The sequence below is a fragment of the Phocoena sinus genome, chromosome X, assembly GCF_008692025.1.
Source record: "Phocoena sinus isolate mPhoSin1 chromosome X, mPhoSin1.pri, whole genome shotgun sequence".
Classification (NCBI taxonomy): Eukaryota; Metazoa; Chordata; class Mammalia; order Artiodactyla; family Phocoenidae; genus Phocoena; species Phocoena sinus.
Window position 1 is genome coordinate 119451041 of NC_045784.1, and position 17953 is coordinate 119468993.

At 40.3% G+C, this 17953-nt stretch overlaps 1 protein-coding gene across 1 annotated transcript; it reads right to left on the reverse strand.

The window, feature by feature from the left end:
• Positions 1 to 16131: 16131 nt before the first annotated feature.
• Positions 16132 to 16878, reverse strand: CDR1 (cerebellar degeneration related protein 1). The gene is given in 2 exon segments (XM_032618993.1): positions 16132 to 16302; positions 16357 to 16878. Coding segments are annotated over 2 exon segments (690 nt in total). The 5' UTR covers positions 16876 to 16878.
• Between the last annotated feature and the right edge of the window lie 1075 nt (positions 16879 to 17953).

Genomic DNA, 17953 nt, shown 5'->3' on the forward strand with positions numbered 1-17953 from the left:
GCATTAAAAAATATTTGTTTATCTGAGGTTCAGTTTGAACTGGGCGACCTGTGTTTTTATTTGCTAAATCTGGCATTGGTTCTTGTACTTATGGACCTCGTTACTTATCGACTAAGACCTGAAAAATAACCAAAGATCTGAAGACAGGCCTTCGGAAGCAAAATATATCTTTTGCGCTTTGAGGGAAATGTACACCTTAACACGTTAAAACAACTGTGTGGCGTAAACAGCCGTTTTAGGCATCCATTTTTCCCGACGTATTTGTTTAGCATTCTTAGCTGCCGGTCTCACTTGGACAAGACATTTTAATTGCTTTGTAAGAAACCCAGCCCACAGGCACTTGCAGAGAGCTTCAGAGAAATTCGAGGTCTTATAAAGGAGTTGAGTGGAAACAACAAATCCAATCCTCCCCAGGCTGGTGTTCTAAGGGGCTAGGCTTACTTTAGGACAGCTCCCCCCAGAAACCCTTCCCTTCTCTAAACTTTTTTCATATCTCTTGATGGCGATTTCAAGGGTGCACAGGCAGCGATTGGTAGGGCTTGCTTTGACGGGTTTCTTTGTGTGCGTACTTGTAGGATGCACTACTAGTACTAAATGTTGACACATATTTCATTTGCTCGATGACTTTTCACGAAAGACATCGAAAGCTACATCCTACCCAAATCTGATGCTCCGTCCTGCTTTAAGGTTTGCCGCCCGCCCAAGCGACTGTTACCGCTATGGAATTACAGACCCTCGCGGAGTCTCTCATCACTTTGGGCTTGACCGAGTTCATCGCGTGCCTCTCGGCTGCAGCTGTTGGGACCGAGTGGGGCGCGGGGTTGGGTGGGTCGAGGGTGTAACTGAGGAAGTGTCCTGACACACAGCGAGCAGGTCGAAAGTGACAGCAAACGGTCCTCCCATCCCTGCGGAGGATGAGCCGGCCCTGCGCGAGGGGGTGGGCCTCCCGTGGGGGCAGTTCTCTCCCGAGAGCAGCCGGTGGATAAAGGCTGCGCCGAAGGGCACTGCTTCAGAGCAGGCGCCCTGCCCAGACGAGACGCATCCTCCCCACGGGGAGCAGAGCGGGCCTTGGCGTTTAGGAGGAGATCGTGGGGGTCTGGAGCATCCAGAACAAGGTAAGCCGACGTCCTTTCGGTATTCTCCTTTAACCAAGCTGGTTTCCCTCGGGGGCTGCCACAAATTACCCGAGCGAGCGGAGCATCGTCGGCTCCCAGCCAGCCAGCCGGAGCCCTCCTCTTCGGCCACCTCCTCCTCTTCCTGCGGCAGCCCAAGCTTCGGCTCCCAGGAGCCTCCTCCGGGCTGCCTTTTCCCTGCCTCTAGCTGAACGATCACACCCATCACCAGGGGATTTGAGTGAGGCACAAAATTTAAGGGGGCAACGAGACACTCAGTAATGAAGATAAAAGTTTTAATGCACTACCTTTAAAATTCAAAGTTAAGCGCAAAAAATTCCAAGATGAACAAAATATGAAAATATCACATAAAGACATGATCCGACCCTGACTTGGGCCTCACCCTAATCCCCGGCTTTGCAAATCAACTCTAAAGTGATTCCCTCCTCTCTCGTCGTCCCGAGTCCTGGACCTCTGTGGTACTTATTTATTTGATCTTCCGTTGCAGTGAGTTGGGTTTTATTGTGTATGTGCCTCCTTGGCTCTGGGGAAGGGACTGCTGCTTCCCCGCCCCGGCTTTGCTCACGGAGGCGGCGGGGACGCTGTGGCGCTTGGAGGAGATGGAAGGTGAGCGCTTACGTAATCGCCCCAGGTTGCAAAGCTCTGCATTGGAACCGCCGAAAAAACCCCACGGAAGTAAGGCACAAAAGGAACCAGTGATCCCTTAATTAGGGCTTAGGAACCCATTCAGAACTGGGTTGAATATAAATACCTTAAAGGACCCACAAGTAGCAGGGAAGGGCTTTGAAATGGTTTTGCAGAAAGAAGGATGCCTCTGAACTTGGGGACGCCTCGTTCCACGCTGGCCTGTCATGAGCATTTCCTGGTATTGCAATTCAGTCTGAAATTGCAATGATAAAAGCACCTTTAATAAGGATCACACTCCATAATTTACAGTGCGTCTCCCCCTATCTTACCTCAGACACTCTGCTAGGCGCTGGCTAAAAGCGCCTTTTAATCGTCATTACCTCCTGGAACCATTTTTATGCTGATCTTGTATTGTTCGCTGTCCTTAAGGTTAAGAGAGGGGACAAACGGCGCATCTAGCCCGGGTTTTGGAGATGGCCTGGTTATATTCCAGATTGGGACGAGGCCGGCCACTAGGTCCATGATTGCCAGATTCCTTAAAGGGTTCCTTAACTAAAAGCTTTCTTTTGTCTTACGCAGGCCAGTGAAAATGAGGTAAAGAGGACGAGCAAATGGAGGAGGAGATCAGGAAACTATTGTTTAAACTTATGTGCCTTTTCTTAAAAAAAAAAAAAACTTTGGAAGCTTTGGGTGTGGCTAGTCCTCCAAAAGATCAGGAAGAAAGGTGAAATTTGTTGGAGCACTTGCCGGATACCTGCCCTGCTAAGACAAGTTTGCTTACCTTGAGGAGCTACTAACTCAGCATTCTGCTTAACATAAAAGGGGAAAAAATTGGGGAAGTGTGGACCTTGTGGGCCTGTCAGGCAGAGCGCACCGCAGACCCCTGAGCTGTTGCATGCCTTCTCTCCCCGGCTTTAACTGTTCCTCTCTGTAGCCAGAGGAGGGCACTATTGCTACATAGAATCCATTTTGACTTCTGGGGTGGCGGGGTGGGGGAGGAAGAATTTTAAGAGCTGTAAAGGATGCTTGGATCCAGTAAAAAATATGCATGATTTGCCATGTAATTTTAATGGGGAAAATAGATTATTATTAAGAACTTATGGATGTCTATTTGATTAATACCCATTGAACCAGAAAAGGGAAGTGAAGATGTTTCATTACCTGTCTTTGTTATCAAGGATTAAAATAGCAAGAACATAATAGCTAAGTGATAATAAATATCAGCACGATATCCCTAAATTATTTAGGACACAACTAGTTAGGGCTTTTTCTCCTAGGAATGTGTGTGCTGAGACCTAGTAACAGGGAAGAATAGGTCTGATTTAACCTAAACACCTGCTTTTTTATTCATTGCAAACGTAAACCCTTGCATTAATATTGGGACAATTAAACGCAACTCCATCTCACCAAAGAAATCTGGCATCGGAGGCCCTCCATGATACGCCTCAACAGACTTTTCCAATTTTATTTTTGACGCTCCACTTCAGCCACCTTCTGTTTCAGGCTCATCTAATCAAACCCCCACACTTCCCTAGCAGTTCCTGCCTCTGCCTTTGCCGCCCTCACCTCCCACTCGCCCCTTCACGCACTGGAAATCCTACTCAGTCTTCAAGGTCCAATTCAAATGCTGACCCTTTTGTGAGTGTTACATGTAGCTCTTACTGTCTCTAGTGGAAGCATTTATGCAATAAAATGAGGACCTCTTCTGTTCCAGATACTGTCGAGGCATTCACAAATGATGAACACACAGGGAAACAGATGGCGCTACAGGAAATATCATAAATGCTGTAATCAGAGTAAGCATGGGAGGGAGGCTCTGAGAGCTTCGATCAGTGCTTCCGAGATGGCCAGAGGGAGCGGCGAAAGCTTCCTGCAAGAGGTGGTACTTGAACTAGCGTTAAAGGTTAAGGAAATCTGGATGATTGAAATAGCCCCTTAACTGGCTGACTTGTAGATTACAGTGGAGGACGGGAAGAGGTAGTGAAAGATAGGACTGGGAAAGTAGGCAGGTGCCATCGTACAGAGGGAGTTGGACTTTATTCAGTAAGCCATGGGGACTCCTTTCATGGGAGTGATTTAAAGTGGAGGAAGTACTGGATCAGACCCTCTTTAGAAAGGTTGCTCTGGAGGCAGTGTCGTCGACAGGGTTGAGTGGCAGGCAGACTTAGGAATTTACACCACTCTTCAGATGGAATGAGAAGGGCCTGTATCTAAGTAGGAGTGGACATGGGAATTCCCAGGCGGTCCAGTGTTAGGACTTGGCGCTTTCACTGCGGTGGCCCGGGTTCAATCCCTGGTTGGGGAACTAGATCCTGCAAGCCGCACTGTGCAGCCGGAAAAAAAAAAAAAAAAAAAAAAAAAGGAATGGACAGAAAGGGGCAGATTAGGCCCCCATAACACATTGTTTGCAACTCTTTTGGAATGTGTGGCTTTCTACCTTATATCATGTTCTATTTATCTTCCCTAGGAGACTAAGTTCCTTGAGATCAAGGTTTTTAAATTCATTTCTTTATTCCTCATATCACTTGGCCTTGTACATGATAAGTTCTTTGTCAGTATAAGTTGACCGAGGAGAAGGAATGAATGGCTGAAATTTTTGATCGTGAGGATCTGCTTTTGAAGTGCTCTATTATTGCCCTTTGGTCTCAAAAGTCAGTTGGATGACATCTTTGTTTAACATATTAGTAAATTCGTTTGGGGTAGTTTATAAATTAAAAAAAAATAAGATTTCTCATGGAAACCTCACCATTGGTTACCATTTATGTGTACATACTTTAGAATGTTAAATGATTCTGACGGTCTGTACTCTTTGAGCTCACCACTTGAGTGTGTGTGTGTTTTAAGATTTTTGAAGGAGGAGGATGATAGCTCCGCACAGCTTTTATAAAAGCAAACTCCTTAAGACCAAATGTCCTTTCATAACAAAAGCTGCCGTGAACTCAATCTTCTTTGTCCATACAGATCCTCACAGTGTGTGGCGTTTTAAAAAATCCTTTGTTCTTGGTTAAAATGCTGACAGAAAAACATCCTGAGATCCTTCTGCCCTTTTGGGCACTTGAGCACGGTGATCCCCAGCTCTTGACTACAGAGCTCAACCAGCCAGGCTCTATTTCTCCTCACAGAGGATGCCAGGCATTCTCGGACTCATGAGGACTAGAAGCACGCTGTTACACTCTCTGGCTAAAGGTACTTTGGAAAAATACCTTGAGAAGAGGTGCACTTGATTATTCCATTATTTATTAGCATCCTAACAGCTTCAAGTCTCCTTACAGCTTGCAGAAGTGAAAGCTAACATGGGAAGTTTATTTCAGTCTTTATTCCTCACATTAACTTGGCTCCAGCATCTTGCAAAAGTGACGTATCTTTAGCAAAGTCAGAGAACACAGGATTAAACTCTGACCCAAAGTGAGTTTTATGGGTAGAAGTATAGCTACCATTGGAAAGTTGGTTGAATGAAGTTTTACTCAGTGATTTAGTTAAACATAGAGTAATATCATTCTCCCTACCTGGAGTTATCAGTTTTAAAGCTCCTACTTCCTCCTTATTTCCTTTCATAAATCTCTATCTCTTGAATGGTATAGAAAACAGTTATTAGTATTATGAAGTTGAATTATCCCCAGGTTCAAATAATCAAGTTTCTAGTAAAATTGCTATAAACCTTCCGTTCAAATTTGGTAGAGAAAAAAAAAAAAGACTTGGAAATTGAGTCTCTTACCTTCAAAATGATATTGGGATTCAGCTTCATAATGCCTTAGTATTTAATTTATTGACTAAAAACAAAGGAAAATATTTCATTTAAAGTGATTTCCCTCCAGTGATCAGTTGGTCTTTAGTTGTAACTCTTCATGTTGTATGTAACCTGAAAAGCCACTGATGTATATGGGATAGTGCCTAAAACATAGCCATGAAACATGAGATTATTACTTTATGCACATATGTGTATGCACACATACACTTTTTATTATGAGAATTTTCAAGCCTATAGAGAAATAGAATAGTGCAATGAATGCCTACCTACCAACTACCTGGATTTAACAATTAACATTTTTCCATAAAACAAAACTGATTACATAACATGTGTTTACTTCAGCTCCCCCGTCAAAGTGAATATTTGCCTGTATTACCACAGTTCCTTATACCTAATAGAGTCAATAGTAATCACCTAATCTCATCTAATGGACAACTCATATTCAGGTTTCTCCTGTTGTGCCACCAGAAGATCAGAGATCTGAGAACTCGGTACTGTCACTCAGTTGATAAAAGTTAGCAGTATAGATTGGTAGCAGAATGGAACTTAAGCCAGCAAAATGTATAGTAATTATTTATTCATTTGGAAACATCACCCTCCTCAAGCTATGCTGACCTCCGGAGAAATTGCGTATCAGCTGCAATCAACTTGAGCCCCAACTTGGTCATCTTGGGGCTCTGACTCTACCAGAAGCTCCGTGGCTCTAGTACAGAGGAGAAATGCCATTGAGAGAGGCCTTCAGACATTCTTGTAGATGGATAGTCAATTATTCCAACACCATTTATTGAGTAGTCCATCCTTTACTCAACAGCTTAAAATAATACCACAGAACTATGAAAACAATGAAAGAAAATATGTGAAAAATAAAAATGTATTTTTGTATGTATTTTTATTTTTCTATGTTTTTTATCCTCTTAGGGAAGAGAAGATTTTTCAAAGCAAGGCATGAAACGTTTGACTACATAAATATTTGAAACATCTTTATGGCAAAAGACAAAATAAAATTAAAAAGTAAATGACAGGCTTCGAGAAAATGTTTGCAATATAGAATTACAAATAAGAGTTCCTTAATACGCTAATAGCACCTACAAATCAGTAAGAAAAACATTAAAAACTGGGCAAAGGATATGAACAGACAGGTTAAAGATGAAATAGAAATGGCTTACCATATGGAAAGATGATTAAAGAAATGAAAATTAAAACAAAAATGAGATACCTTGTTATTCACCTTCTGCTTGGCACAAATTGCAGAAGCCGATAGTATTTCATGTTGGTGAACACATGGGGGAAAAGGACTCTCATCCACTCTCAGTGAACACGCAAATTGGCACAGCCTTTGAAAGGGCAATTTGGCATATATTATTATTATTATTCCACGTTTCTGTTCTCCTCACTAGCTTATTACCTACTTGTGCAGACTGCTTCTGTTCCTGACTCCATTTCCTATTTTTGTGTCTGCTTTCTCCTAGATGGTGATACTTGTTCTCATCTCAGCCTGGTAGCCTGACCTTGACTGCTGAGTTCTGTGGTGCCTTCACAGCTACAAGTCATTCTCATATGAAATTTGAGTTTACCTAGTCTGCACCTTTGAGAGTTTTGTAACAATATGCAAATTCAAGTTACCATCATGTTGTGTTACTGACTATCTCATGTGACAAGACCAACATTTGGATTGCTTGCTTGTACCCTGGTTCTTCTGCCTATTGTTCCCTCTGCGGCCGTCAATCACACACATGTGTAGTCATGCAAAAGCTATTTTGCCCTTTTTATTTGTCTTGTGAATGTCATCATTTGCTCCTTATAGTGTTGTGTATTGCTCGGTGATAGAAAACTTTCCGTAACTGTAAACTTGTGTAAGTTTGGGTGAGAATGGCATCCAAGCAAAAAACCAAGGAGGTAAATGATAGAAATGCAAGAAGAGTGAAGAGGTTAAGAAAGGTGGTGCCTATAGCAAACAAAATGAGAATTCTTGAAACGCTCGATAATGGTGAAACCAGACCTCTGTAGGGCGTTTTTTTTGTGTGTTAATGAATCAGTAAAGAAAAATGAGAAAGCTATTAGGGCCAGTGCATCAAGGGGCACACCAGAATCACTGAGACAATTAGACATAACTTGAAATGCCAAAATAGAGAAAATGGAAAGAGATTTGCATTTGTGGCTTCTAAAACATAGAAGCCTGAATAAGCCTCTTTCCATGTGTATAATCTGGCAGTGAGCATCACAAAAATGCAAGTTTAAATTTTGATCTGGATGGAAAATTATAACATTTATCGTAGTGGGTGGTTGGATAGGTTTAAGAACCGCTATGGTCTGTATGAAAAGAAGTGGCTGGTAGAGGAAGCAGATCATGAAGCCGCTGCAGAATATCCTGAAGAAACGGATGGAGAAAAATGGTTATTTGCCTGAGCAGGTCTTCAATGCTGATGAAATGGTCTTGTTCTGGAAGCGCATGCCTACTTGCACATCTATTGCAAAGGATGAGCAAAGGACCAGAGACTTCAAGCCTGGGAAAGAGAAGCTCAAAGTTCTTCTTTGTTCCAATGCTTCCGGTGACTTTCTAAACCCATGTTGCTTCACAGATTCCGAAATTCTTGCCCTCTTAAAAGAAAATGCCAGAAACACTTTTCCGTGCACCTGAAAGGAAACCATAAAATATGGAGCACTGAGAAACTCTTTTTGGACTGGTTTTTGAAGTGTTTTGTTCCTGAGGTCAAACAATATTTCAACCCCAAACATCTTGAATTCAAAGTGTTGCTGATTCTGGACACGGCTCCCAGTGACAAAAGCGTGATTGTAAATGCTGATCTTTGTGCTGAAGTCGTCTCCATTCCCCCCAGTACGACTCCACTCCTTCAATCCATGCACTTGTGAGTATATTTTACTACCTGGCAGATCTTATGAGAGAGACATCAGAAATTACTCTGAAAGTAGCTTGGCAAAATTTCTCCGTTTGTAACGCTTTAACTGTGGTAGAAGAATCAGTGAGGGAAATAAAACAATCAAACCTTAATGGAGGCTGGAAGAAACTTTGGAATGAGGTTGTAACTGATTCTGAAAGGTTCCTTCCAGTTGCAGAAAGAATTGAAAATGTTGTAGTATCTGCAAAACGTTTTGGTGGTGAAGGATTTGAGGACAGTGAATTAAGTGACATTGCTGAACTGTAGATTCTCACCCTCAGAAGACAGTTGAGAAATATTTCAGAGATGTGATCACATCAAAAGTTGATGAAAGAGGTCAGTATAGGTTAACTTCCAGAACTCGAAGAATGTTGAAGCGCCCACTCTGCAAACCAAATTGCCGTGATGATTCAGAGAAAAGAGATCCTTCGGTGGAATATTTATTGACCTTCAGGCAAGGCTTAAATGATTACCCATAACCCTATGAAGCAGTAATAAGAAACCTTCAAACAAAGGCCAGTAAGTGTTTTCTCTCTGCTTGCTTCAACAGGGAGAAGAGGCTGGACCGTCAGGCTGTGTCATGCAAACCCATTCTACAAACAGCAGGCAGAAAGACCTCACACAGATATTTGAACCTTGGGATTCAGACTGACAACTCTGATGATGTGATGATCCACGTGCTGAAGGATGAAAGTGGAGCGGGAGACTGAGCTTACTCATATTCAGACAAAATTCTGTTATTTCCATTCTTTCCCTGTCACTACTGTGATGATCAGCATTTTCATTGAGCTCAGAGAGAAATAGAAATTAATTGCCCAACAGTCACTATTGCTAATGTAAAATTAGTGAAGTACCACCAAGAGTCACTTTACTTAGTGTTTTATTTCAGTGAACAAACCAATTGTCTGGGCTTTCATAAAACTCTCTTCTCTCCCCCAATTTCCCCCCAAACCTTATATATTCCTCCAACACAAATTCCCCTACAATGAGGGTTTCAGGAACTCAACTCTAAGACCTAGGGAGGGGGTACTCAACTTGATTGGAAAATTTTGTATTCTTGATCCTGAAATTTATTTTAATTCTGTTTAAGCCTAACTTGCTATCTCAACCGAAAGGATACAAATCTTCCCCTTTTAATTAGTTTGGTATAAGTTAATTTGTTTTGCAGGAATTGTATAAGGTCCTGAAAGGCAGTACATTTATAATGGATTCCTGGATTTACTTTGGCACCTAATCAAGGAGGAGAAGCTGCTAGAGTTCATTTCCATCCATCTTCTCTGTTCTCATATCTGCTCTTCCCAGTGATTTGAATGCTTGAATATCCTCTTCCCTAAAGATGTTGGAAATCCAGTAATTTCCCTCCCAGCCTGGAGGTCTGAAAGATAGGCTACCTATATCTGAGTTTGAAGTGATCAGAGAAAAGGGAAAAAATACAAAAGTTAAAAGGCTTGCTTGCATAGTTACAGTTGAGACGACAGACATTCCTCAACATGGTCACAAGAGGCAGATGAGAGTTGAAAACCCATTAGAGGGTGAGAGGGATCTAGTGACTTGCCACCGTGCCATAGGAGCTTACACTCTTCTCTAAGCCACGGTGGTTTTCAACACTGACTGCCCATCAAAAGCATTATGGGGAGCTTCAAAAAACACAGATTTCTGGGACCTGCCCCCTGGACATGCTGAGTCAGAGGTGAGGCCAGCAGCTGTTTATTTTGAAAGCTTCTCAAATGATGTTTTAATATAGTCATGGTTGCAAACCACTGCTCTAAGTTTACACATAATTATGATAGAAAATGTAACACAAATGATAGTGGGCCCAGGGGCTAGGAAAACTTGATTCCAAGTTTCTCCTCTGCCACTAGCTCAATGGATGGTCTTATTCAAATCACCCTACTCTTTCCTTATCTGTCAAAGGAGAGAATAGGACCACTTGGTCTCTGATGTCCTTCTATCTCTGACATTCTTACCTTGAGAGAAAGGTGCATCAGCCTCATTGGTTGATTTTGAGACTACCCAACCCCTTTCATAGAGACCAAGGTAAGTAGTAATATCAGTGTCCTATACTGTTGTTATTTTAAAAATTGTTCTTGTGGTTCAAGCTTTATCATGTTTTAGTCCCTCTCAGAAAAGAGAGTTAGGCATAGATGCCACAGAAAAAAGGGAAGCCAGTATAACATCAACTCTCTGAAAGGAAAGATAGAGAGTGCCTCCTGTGAGTTTTTCAATGTGATAATGGCTCTTTTTCTTCTGAGTTATAGGGTTTGTATTATGTATATGATGCATAGATATTGTGAGTAAAGCACTTTAACATTTTGTATCATTTCCATAAACCAAAGCAGAGAAATCTGTGTTAACTGTTTCAAGGTTCCATGGATGATCGGTGTACTCTTAATCATACCTAGAGGTAAATATTTTTAAGTTAATGATTATTTTACCAGCATAATCAGTAGTTCCATATGCTTTTAAAGAATGTAGTTTCTTGATAATTTTGCCATTTATTTAGATTATTTTGTTGGCAATTTTTTGGTCTTAATTTGACCAGAATTAGATAAATCAAATTTTGAGTTGAATAGCATCCATCGGGACCAATTAGTATAAAATAATACAATGGGAAACTGACTACTGTATGATTTTGATTGTGGTAGGAATGCCTAGACTTTGGCTTGATATATGGAAACATTTGTCTAGGTCCCAGGCCATTTGAAATAAAATATTGGGATAGGTCTAATTCTTGTTTAAGGCAATATCCAGTTAAAATAATCTGAGAAGTATCACTGGTGAGGGTAAAAGAACATTTTAATATGGTTCAGTTTAACAAGTCAGCAGAACTTATAGGAGGATGTGAAAGTTGGTTTAGGCTAAGTGGTAGAAATAGAAATTAACGACAACAGTGCCATGTACATGGGTGTTTCTTTTTTCTTTTTTAAGTTAAGAATAGTCCCTAAAATTGAAATTTCTTTTAGTATATTTTATACACAGTTTGAGCGGAAAGAATCTTTCTGTTGTCAAATGGTTCAGGTAAATTCTTGTGGTCAATATTATGAAGTGCATGGTAATTTCCTCCTTTGCAGATATTTAACAACTTGCAAGAAGAAAAAAAGAAAGAAAAAGGGGGTAGAGAGAAAGGACAGTCCAGGTTGCTGAAATTTGTAGAAAATATTAGAAAGCTGGCATTACATTAAAAAAGAGCTTTTTGTTTACTTAAAATCTTTTAAGATCAAAATGCAGAGAAGGCTCTTTAAACTACACATTTGGATTACATAGCTGCCGGCACCTGAATGCTAATAAAGGGCTTCTACAGTGTGTATAGTCTAAGAGTGTGTGGGTCATATTTGTGCTGTGAAATACATTACTCATTGAACTTTGCATAGTTTTTATTACCTTTTAATGGCCTTTGATGTCAGTTTGTTATGGTTGTTTCTCTAAGAATTCAGAAATAAATATGATGTGCTATGAACAGAATGTATATGTTTTTGGGAACCATAAAATCGAGTAGAAATAGATGAAAGGATTAATAGTACATTTCATTAGCATGAATAACAAATATTGAGAAATTAAATATGAATCTAGTGCGCTTGAGACACTGTGCTTCATTTTTCTTGCATTACTACATAAAGCCAAAGATATAATTAACCTATCATTGCAAACACCCAGAGTTGGCTTTTGATTAACTGGCAGTGGTATGATGAGTGCCCTAATGACAGGAACATGGGAGTTAGAGTTAGGGCTTTGCCAACAGCTTCTTGTCTGCCCTGGGCTGGGGACTCCCTCTCTTTGGGTGAATGGTGCTTAGTCCTGGTAGGATAACCCTTGGCCTATTGGGGTGTGAGAAGTCAGCATGGGCCTAGGCTTTGGAATCAGACAGATCTGCCTACTTTCAATCCTGTCTCTCCCTGCCAATTACCAGCTATGTAACTGTGGCCATGTTTTTAAACCATTTCAAACTTGAATTTCTAATCTGTAAAACAGGGTCGAAAATACTTGCATTATAGGATTGCTATGAGATTGTATGAAATGTTTAGTACAGTGCCTGGCACATAGTAAGCGCTCAATAAACTGTTGCTATTATTATTATTATAACATGAATAATCAGTATAGAATTAGAATATGATCATTTACTCTTTGCCAAATTTTACCATTTTGATATTTTATCTAATTTCCCTCAAAATAAGTTATGCATGATGGTTTTAAGAAGAGAGAATGACTAAAAATTGATGTTAAATATTTTTCTTTGTTTGCTTATGAGAGATACCTGAAACAATAATTCCTCCGTCCCTGTTACACCTTGACCTACAGAGATTCTATATACTATATTTATAATGTGGTTATTTATTTAAATAGTGATTAGAAGTAATGACTTTTCTCACATGGATGTATTCCTATTCTTTAGAAACTAATTCATCCACTTGATCCCACTTTTAAGATAAAGTCACTCTGTGTTATAGGAGCCAAAGATAAAGCTATATAGGACCTACTTTGCTTAAACCACAAAGTATTAGCTCAGCTGCCTTTGAGAAAAATTGGATGTCTAAGTAATCTTACTAGGTGAGAACAAGACAATTCCTTATAACTAACTTCTGAACTTCCTCATATTTCATGTATTCTGTGTTGGCAATCAAGAAGTTTAAAATAGTGGTATTCAGAATTCTGAGTATTCATCATAACTCTGACGCTATGTGTGCTGAGCAAGAGAACTGTAATTCAACTTAATTCAACCTTAATTCAACTGTAATGTTATAACTCACATCCCAACCTTTTAAGTGTTCTAATTTGGAGTCTTTGGTGTTCTAGTGTATTTATCTAGTGGTCTTTGGCATTCAGCATCTTGCTGCTTGACTAACTTTCCTTATGCACAATTCTGATTCTGGTACTTTCTTGTTCAAAAATCATCAATGGCTGCCCATTGTCTATATATTCCATTATTTAACCTTTAAGTCCAGGCCTAATCCCAGTGTACCTTAACCAGTTTTATCTACCAGTGTTCTCTTTTATGCAATATATGTGATAGTACCTCTCTTTCTCAGCCCTATCTAAGTACTAAAGATCTTCCGGCCTATAGCTCAATCCTGATCCCTTAAGCTTGTCAGTCTTGGATGGGTAAGATCGGAAATCAGATTATCTGAAGCTAGAGTGCCTGAGATGAGCCTACCAAGCTGTAATCTCCTTCCTGTTCTCCATCATTGCAAACACCTAGAGTTGTCTCTTGATTATTTGGCAGTGGTATGATGACAAGAACATGGGACATAGAATGAAGGCTTTGCCACTGGCTTCTTGTCTCTCACTGGCTGGGGACTTTTTCTTTGGGTGAGTGGTACTTAGTCTTGGCAGGATAACCCCAGTCTTTAGGGGTGAGTTTCTTCTTTTTTTAAAAAAAATATTTTTTGTGAGTTTCTTCTTAAGCTTCCAACCTACTAAATTAGGGCATCCTCACTGAACGTTATGCCCCTGGCCAGGGGCCTTGAATGCTACCCACTTAATTTTGGCTCTGAATACAAATCTCCTTGTTTAGGGCCCTGAAACAATTAATTGGAGATCTAAACTACATTCTTAGGTTCTTGACAGCTTCATCTCCGAATATCATCACATAAATACTATCTTTATTTACCATTGGGCTTCAGATTGCTCTATCCATTCTTTTGCATGTGAATGCTAGCCTGGAAGTAGTTAAGTTTACCATTCCCTAGATTTGGCATCTAGAGCTGAGCCTGGCAAACTAAGGCCCGTGGGCCAAATCTGGCCCAACTCATTTACGTATTATCTAAGGCTTCGCTACAATGCCAGAGTATAGTAGTTGCAACAGAAACCATATGGCCTGCAAAACCTTAAATATTTACTATCTGATCCTTTACAGAAAACTTTTGCTGACCCCTGACCTAAAGTCAAGTAGTTCCCCTGCCATGTTGTTGCTTATTCTTTGATAATTCCTCATTCCTCATGCTGTCAATCAATAAACCCCCAGAATCCCAGTTCGTTGAGACTATGAAGTAAGTTCCAACCCACTGAAACTACTCATTTTTAATTGAATTTCCCTGCTTCCTCTTTGTCATCTTCCTAAGAAGTCCTTTCTCTGTATTTTACTTTTTAATGAAAGAGATGCCATAGTCATAAAGACTGAGTAGCCTTATTATGTCTTTTAATGTTACATCAGGTCCTAATATGATAGTCTTTCAACATTGCCAATATTTTTCAACATGACCTTCCAATAGCTCTAAGATTAGGCCTTACAATTCTTCAGTGTCTCTAATATCAGGTCTTCTGAGCTACATAGCTTCTGATATCTCCAATTGCCAGATCTTCTAAATGTTACAATATCCATGTCTTCTACTCTCTGGCTTGCAACATGTCCAGTGCTAATGTTTTTAGACTCCTCAATATCAGAGTCATTAAAAGTCTGGGTCGTCTAATAACTCCAAGAATCAATCTTCAAGTTCCAGGTCTTGTCTTTCAGGGGCCAGAGTTCTAATTTCCAATTTTTCTATGTTCCCAATCCTCCAATACCTCCTAGCTACAGGTCTTCTAGAGTCCATTTATTTCATTGTGTCCAAGTCTAGCTCTTCTAATATCTTCCAGCACATAAATAATTCAGTTCCTACAATTTATAGTATCTTCTAAATCCTGATTTTACAAAGTCTTGTCATCACAAGTTCCTCTAATGCCCAAGTCTTTCAATATCTCCAAGAGCCTGGTCTTCTAACATTCAGGTGTTCCAACATCCCCAGTGTCTGAATAACTAGGTCTCTCTTAATATCCCGATCTTTTAGTGTCCAGGTGTCCTAATGTTCAGGGCTGCCAACACTCTTGACTTCCAGCATCCTGAAAAGTACATCTTCCAAATTCTATGTCTTTTAACATGAATATGTCATACCCAGGTTTTCTAGTGTCTCCCAATATCCAGGGATTCTGATTTAAGATTTCTAAATGTCTAGGTCTTCTACTGTCCATACCTTCCAATGTTTAGGGCTTCCAAGGTACAGGACTTGCAATGTCTCTAGTGTTCAGGGCTTCCAGTATCCATGGCTTCCATATCCATTAATTCCAACACTCAGGGTCTCCAATGTCCAGAATAACAAATGTCCTCAAAATCTAAGGCTTCCAATGTCTCCAACATCCTGTGCTTCCAATGTCTCCAATGTCCAGGGTTTCCAATGGCGCCAGTGTCAAGGTCTTCCAACGACTCCCAAGTCTTCCAGCAACTCCAAGTCTTCCAACTAATTCCAAGTCTTCCAACAACATCAAGGTCTTCCAGCTAACCCAGTCTTCCAGAAAATCCACATCTTCCAGACAATCCATGTCTTCCAGCAATTATAGGTCTTCCACAAAATCCATATCTTCCAGGAAAATCCATGTCTTCCAACAATTTCAAGTCTTCCAGCCAATCCACGTCTTCCAGAAAAATCTATGTCTTCCACCAAATCCAAGTCTTCCAGCTAATTTACGTCTTCCGTAAAAATCCAAGTCTTCCAGTCAATCCATGTCTTCCAGAAAGAAATCCAGGTCTTCCTCTCAGTCCACGTCTTCCAGAAAAATCTACGTCTTCCATCAAATCCAGATCTTCCAGAAAAATCCATGTCTTCCACCAAATCCAGTCTTCCAATCAATCCACGTCTTCCAGACAAAATCTATGTCTTCCACTAAATCCAGGTCTTCCAATAAAGCCACGTCTTCCAGAAAATTCATGTCTTCCACTAAATTCAGGTCTTCCAGCAAACTTATGTCTTCCTAGAGATTAACGTCTTCCAGAAAATTCATGTCTTCCAGTAACTTCCAAGTCTTCCAGCAAATCTATGTCTTCCAAATAATCCAGGTCTTCCGGACAATTCGGGTCTTCCTGAAAATCCATGTCTTCCAGAAAAGCCATGTCTTCCAGGAAATCCATGTCTTCCAATGACCTCCAGGTCTTCCAGCCTATCCAAGTCTTCCAGAAAATCCATGTCTTCCATCAAATCCTGGCTTCCAGAAAATCCACGTCTTCCAGGAGATCCATGTCTTCCAGCAAATCCTTGTCTTCCAACAAAACTGTGTCTTCCATCAAATTCATGTCTTCCAGCCTACCCATGTCTTCCAGAAAATCCACGTCTTCCAGAAAATCCATGTCTTCCAACAAAGGTGCGTCTTCCAGAAAATCCACGTCTTCCAACAAAGCGGCATCTTCCAGAAAATCCACGTCTTCCAACAAAGCCGTGTCTTCCAGAAAATCCATGTCTTCCAACAAAGATGCGTCTTCCAGAAAATTCACGTCTTCCAAAAAAGGTGCGTCTTCCAGAAAATCCATGTCTTCCAACAAAGGGGTGTCTTCCAGAAAATCCACGTCTTCCAAAAAAACCACGTCTTCCAGAAAATCCATGTCTTCCTACATCTCCAGGTCTTCCAGCATCTCCAGGGCTTCCAGCATCTGCTCGTCTTCCAGCATCTCTGTGTCTTCCAGTATCTCCACGTCTTCCAACATCTCCACGTCTTCCAGCATCTCCATGTCTTCCAAACAACTACTCAGTCTTCCAAAAGCAGGCTCAATATCCACGTCTTCCAACGTCTCCAGTGTACCGGTCTTCTAACATTCAGGTCTTCCAGTGTCTACGATATCCAGGTATTTTAACATGTTCCATAGTTCAGGCCTTCCGACCTTTCCCCAGGTCCAGACGTTTTCAAAATTAGTCTTCCCAAGTTCGAGCCTTTCCATGTTCAGATTTTTCCATATACAAGCCTTCCAACTCAAATATTTCTGCTTCTAGTTGAATTAGCTTCAAAAAATTGAATAGGGCATTCCTTCTTATAGACCAGATCTTATGGATCAACTGTACTGCAGCTCAATAGTGTTTTTGCTACTAGGAAATGTGCATTCATTCTTTACAACTTTTAAAGATAGTGTTCGTAAAACAGCTTCTATAGAATAAACACATAGATGGGATTGCTGTGACAAATTTTGCTAATTTACTAATGCTCATATATTTTATACAGTCAACTCTGTTTAGGTACAAGTAAAATTCTTATTTTGATGAGAAAAATTCCTGTTTAGAGACTTTATTATTTTAGATAAAGCTGACATACAGTGTATTTATCCATTTTTTATAACATCAATTTTTGTTGTTTGGTCTTATGTGACATAAATAATAATAATAATAACATTAACATAGCATTTACTATGTCCAGGCACTGTTCTAAGGTCCTTACATGCATCAACTCATTTAATCTTCATAAGAACTCATTGAGGTAGATACTATCATCCCTGTTTTACAGATGAGGAATCTAGCACACAGAGGTGAAGTAACTTGTCCAACGGACACAACTAATAAAGTACAGCACTGGGATTTGAACACAGCTAGCCTGTTTCCAGAGTCTATGACCCTATCCATTATGCCATAATATCTGCTATTGAAAATCAAGATGAGAATTAGAGGATCCGAAGCTTGATTGCTCCCATTTTATGTGTAAATTATTATAAGATCTTATATATAAATGGTCTCACTTTATCCTGTCACTTATCAGAACCTATTTGTGTTCCTCAAATCTCATTCCTCAACTAGCTACTATCATTTCCTTGCTCATGTATA